At 46.4% G+C, this 4,685-nt stretch overlaps 1 protein-coding gene across 1 annotated transcript in view; it reads right to left on the bottom strand.

The window, feature by feature from the left end:
• Positions 1–4,338: 4,338 nt before the first annotated feature.
• LOC114055334 overlaps positions 4,339–4,685 on the bottom strand; it is a 5,677-nt gene continuing 5,330 nt past the window's right edge. The window contains exon 4 of the mRNA XM_027879321.1: positions 4,339–4,609. Within this exon, the coding sequence (XP_027735122.1) occupies positions 4,339–4,609 (271 nt within the window). The remainder of the gene's footprint in view (positions 4,610–4,685) is intronic.

Genomic DNA, 4,685 nt, shown 5'->3' with positions numbered 1-4,685 from the left:
GTTATCCCACGCTGCCTTCAATGGAATGCAGTTCCTGTTCTGCCCCCAAAAACGGGGTCCCGCCCCTATCCTAACCCCGTTGGCTGTTTCCCCTGCCTTTCCCCGGTTCCTGGGTTCCTCCTGGGTATTACCTCCCCGTCTCTCTCATTGGCTGGCCAAGTAGCCAAACCCCTCCCTTCCTCCCAGAATCCTTATACGCTGCGGGAAACTTGAATACAGTCTTTCTGCCCACCTACCTGCCTGCGTGCCGTGTGTTCACTGCTGCGTCCTGCACCTGGGCCCACAGCGCTGCAATTCCATCCCGGTGAGGTGGATAGCGGAGAGCATTTCCCTTTTAATCCTGTCAAATGGTGCCCCGTGTGAGGAACTCCGCCTGCATTTCTACCGTGTAGAAATTCTTCCGGACGTTTCTGGGCTCAAGCGACAAAGTGGAATTTTGGCTTCGCGCTCGGACGGATTCTACAACTCAGCTTTGGATTTCGACCTGCCTAGATGTTGAGGTAGGCCAGCAGTTTTATAGTTCACTCAACCCTATTACCCCTGGTAATCATGGGTTTAATATCCTCCAAAAAACAGCAGGATACCTACAAGCATTTGAAAAACTTTATCTACCTTCACGGACATACGTTAGATAAACAGTCATTAAAAGCTCTAATTAAGTGGATTTCCAAGAATAATCACACAGTTCCCTGTATACTCACCTATGAACAATGGGACAAATTGGGACTTAAATTGTGGAAAGCTACACAGGCAAATGACGCTCTCGCGTCCCAAGCCTCCATCGCCTGGCATTTGATTTTAACTTTGTTGGAAAAAACCGAAAATATAAATTCTGGGGTGGGAGAGGGGGAGGTAGAACAGGGTTTCTGTCGATGCGCGCGTATGGCGTTGGGAACAGCTGTAGCGGGGAAAACTATACCCTTTGCAACGCTATCTAAGCCAGGGCTTGCCGTGGCATTTTCACCCCTCCAGCTCTACAGTGGCCCCAGTCGCATGGCCACCTCGCCCCCTCCCCCTTCCCCACACGCAAACAGCAGCCAGCACCAGCCCATGCCCCAGGGCTGGGTGGCTCCCCCTGACCCCACAAGGGTGACCTCAGCTTTCCTAGCTGCATCTCAGACTGCTGGCGATTACTCTGCCATTCAGCCGGGTGGCGCTGTCCTGCCCTCAATACCATCGAGTTTTCCCAGTCCTTGGGGGGACAGACCACCATCTCAAGCCCCACCCATGTCCCATCTTCCGGAGGTGAGGGCCTCTCAAAATGGCCGCGCCCAGGTACCCATTTTACCGGAGCCATGTGCTCCAGCCATTCAAAGTTACAACCCCTTACATCAGGGATCAGCCGCAAATGATTGTTATTTCAATGAGGCATATCCTGTTTATCGACGCAATAACCGTCCTCCCCACTGGAGCCCATTGCCTTTGCCACTCCTTAAAGATACAAAAAAGGCAATAAGCGATTATGGTCTCAGTTCACTCTAGAAATTCTGAGGTCATTATTTGCAGGTTACAACCTGACTCCAAATGATATGAGAACGTTATCAGACGCATTTTTTACTAAAATGCAAAACACTCTTTTCCTACAAGAGTGGAAAACATTAATACGCAAACATGCAGAACAAATATTCCCCACCACTGGTACCCCCATTGATACCACCATTGACAGGATGTTTGGCACTGGGCCATTTTCATGTAATGACGCCCAAGCCACAATCCCTTTAAATGATTGGCAGAAATCTAAGTCCCTAGCTTTTGAGGCAATTCACAGTATTGCAGAAACCTCTGAAACCACTGAATCCTATACACAAATCCGTCAAAAACCGACAGAGCCTTTCCTGGACTTTGCTGAGAGATTGAAGGATGCTCTCACAAAACAATTTAAAATTCCAGAGGCTCAAGATTCTCTGTTTCAAAAATTAGCCATAGAACAAGCAAATGCAGACTGTCAACGTATTTTAAGGACACTAAAAGACCCTACCCCTATGGATAATGGTTAAAGCTTGCCGAGATGTGATACCCACCACCCCCGATAATCCACCACAAGCTGAAGCAATGGCTGCACAACACCACCGAACTGTTTCCATTTGCAACCATTGCAAAAGGCCGGGTCACTTTAAAAGGGACTGCCCTCATCTGAATAGAGCCCCTACAGTGCCACCCAGCTTGTGTCCCCGATGCAGAAGGGGGTTACACTGGGCATTGTAGGTCGCACTATGACAGAGAGGGGAATCCACTCTCACCAAGACTCCCACAAAAGCTGACCCCGGTTCTGGGAAACGAGGAACTGAGCGCTTAGGGGAGCGCTATGATATAAATTGCCCCTCATCCCAGCCAAAACCACCGGCCCCGCCCACTCCGGCACACTCACGCTCGGCAAGTGTCTCTAGAGTGGAACTAGCATCTCCCCACCCAATCACCATACACAGTGATGATTATCAACAAATTCTTGTAAAACCAACTGGTGATTCACCAGTGCCTCCTGGACAATACATCCTAACTGGAACTTCTACCTCAGCTGAAACAGGTATAACGGTACTACCTCAGTCAGTAACAACGGACAATCCCAAGGTAATAGAGGTGACTGTGAAAGCTTTGTTTCCACCTGTGGAGCTTGACACAGACACACCTATTGCCAATCTAACCCCCATCGAAACAGAGGAAAACAACTTAGACTCTATGCCTACGGTTCAATGGACACAGTCTATTTTGCTTGATCGGCCAATGCTAACCTGTTCTGTGTTTCTTCCCAACTCTAACCAGTGTGTTCAAGTTAAAGGTCTTATAGATACAGGAGCTGATGTCACCATCTTCGCGGAAAAAGATTGGCCAAAGGAATGGAAGACCACCAAGCCCTACATTGATATCAGAGGAGTAGGAGGAGCTCAAACACCACTTCAAAGTACTTTCACTTTACTAATTGAAGGGTCAGAAGGTAAAACTGCTTCAGCAAGGCCCTATGTCCTTAATATTCCAATGACCCTTTGGGGGAGGGATATAATAGGACAATGGAACATCCATCTCACCACCTCAAATTTAGTCTTGAGGCCACTGGAGAGCCGCAGTCCCCTGCCCTTACATGGCTCTCAGATGAGCCCATCTGGGTATCCCAGTGGCCTCTAAAAGGGGAAAAACTGCGGCAAATTAAACTGTTAGTAAATGAACAACTTGAAAAAGGACATATTCTGCCAACAGATAGTCCCTGGAACTTCCCCATTTTCACAATACAAAAGTCCAATGGAAAATGGAGACTGTTACAGGACTTAAGAAAACTAAATGAAATAATAGAGCCTATGGGGGCTCTCCAGCCAGGACTTCCTTCACCAAGTATACTGCCTTCTAATTGGCCTATTGTTATTATTGATATCAAGGATTGTTTTTTTAACATCAGGTTAAACCCTAAAGACTCTCGCAGGTTTGCATTTACTGTGCCTTCAACTAATGCAGAAGAACCCTCTCAGCGCTACTGCTGGGCTGTCTTACCTCAGGGTATGAAAAACAGCCCCTCTATACGCCAGAGAGTGGTCGCAGACGTCTTGTCACCAATTCGGTTACAATTTCCAGAGGCCATCCTATATCACTACATGGATGACATGCTACTAGCTGCAGAATCCAAGACACAGCTTGATCAACTGCATCAATCTGTAAAAGCTGCACTGTTAACACATGGCCTGGAAGTAGCACCAGGAAAAGAACAAGTGACAGTTCCCCGGAAATACCTGGGATTTCAAATCAATAACACTTCCATTCAACCCCAAAGTGTTTCTTTACCTACTAATATTTGCACTTTAAATGACTTGCAATCTCTTTTAGGTTTAATTAACTGGATTAGACCTATCCTAGGGATAACAACAGATGCCCTGCAACCACTATTCCAGCTCCTGAAAGGTGAAGCAGATCTGACTTCCCCTCGGCATTTGACACCTGGAGCAATAGCAGTACTAAAAGACATTAATCAGAGACTGAGTTCTTGTCAAAGCAAAAGAAAAGTCTGTGGGTTACCTGTTATTGTGGTTATATTTAAAGGAATCAAACAACCTTATGCTGTAATGGGACAACTTGATTCAAAAAACAAGAAAAAATTCCTTTTAAAATCGACTCTCCCTCCCTGTCTGTTGCTCTCCCTAAAGGAATATTCTTTATCTGTGGACTCTGGGTATGAAAATCAATCCCAAAAGGGGCAGTTGGAGGGCCTTGCACCTTTGGGCAACTTACATTTTATAATCCGGCTAAAACATTACCCTCCCTAGGTGATGTTCCCCCCAAAAGGATCACAAAACGGGAACTATCCATTAAAAGGAATACAGTCCCTCAAACACCCCCTGACACTCTGCCTCACCATCATCCTTTATTAAAATCCCAAAATTTACAACAATTCAAAGAGAACTGTGATTCTAATCTCAATTTTTGGTCCCACAGTCGAGACACGTGGGGCAGTATACTCATTCCAGCAATTGGGACCTCACATGCCCTAAACTTGCTAGCCAGCATGAGGTGTTGGTTAGCCAAAGAAGCGAATGCTACAAGCATAGCCATAGAAGATCTCTTATTAGATTCACAACGAACTGAAAAAGCCACTTTACAAAATAGAGCTGCCATAAATTTTCTGTTGCTAGTTAACGGACATGGGTATAGTGAGTTTGAGGGTCTATGTGGTTTAAATTTCTCAGACCACTCTCAGTCCATCC

This window comes from Empidonax traillii, unplaced genomic scaffold, assembly GCF_003031625.1.
Source record: "Empidonax traillii isolate 1590-97213 ecotype Southwest subspecies unplaced genomic scaffold, ASM303162v1 scaffold54:size2178333, whole genome shotgun sequence".
Taxonomy (NCBI): domain Eukaryota; kingdom Metazoa; phylum Chordata; class Aves; order Passeriformes; family Tyrannidae; genus Empidonax; species Empidonax traillii.
This window is presented reverse-complemented; position numbering and strand designations above follow the sequence as displayed.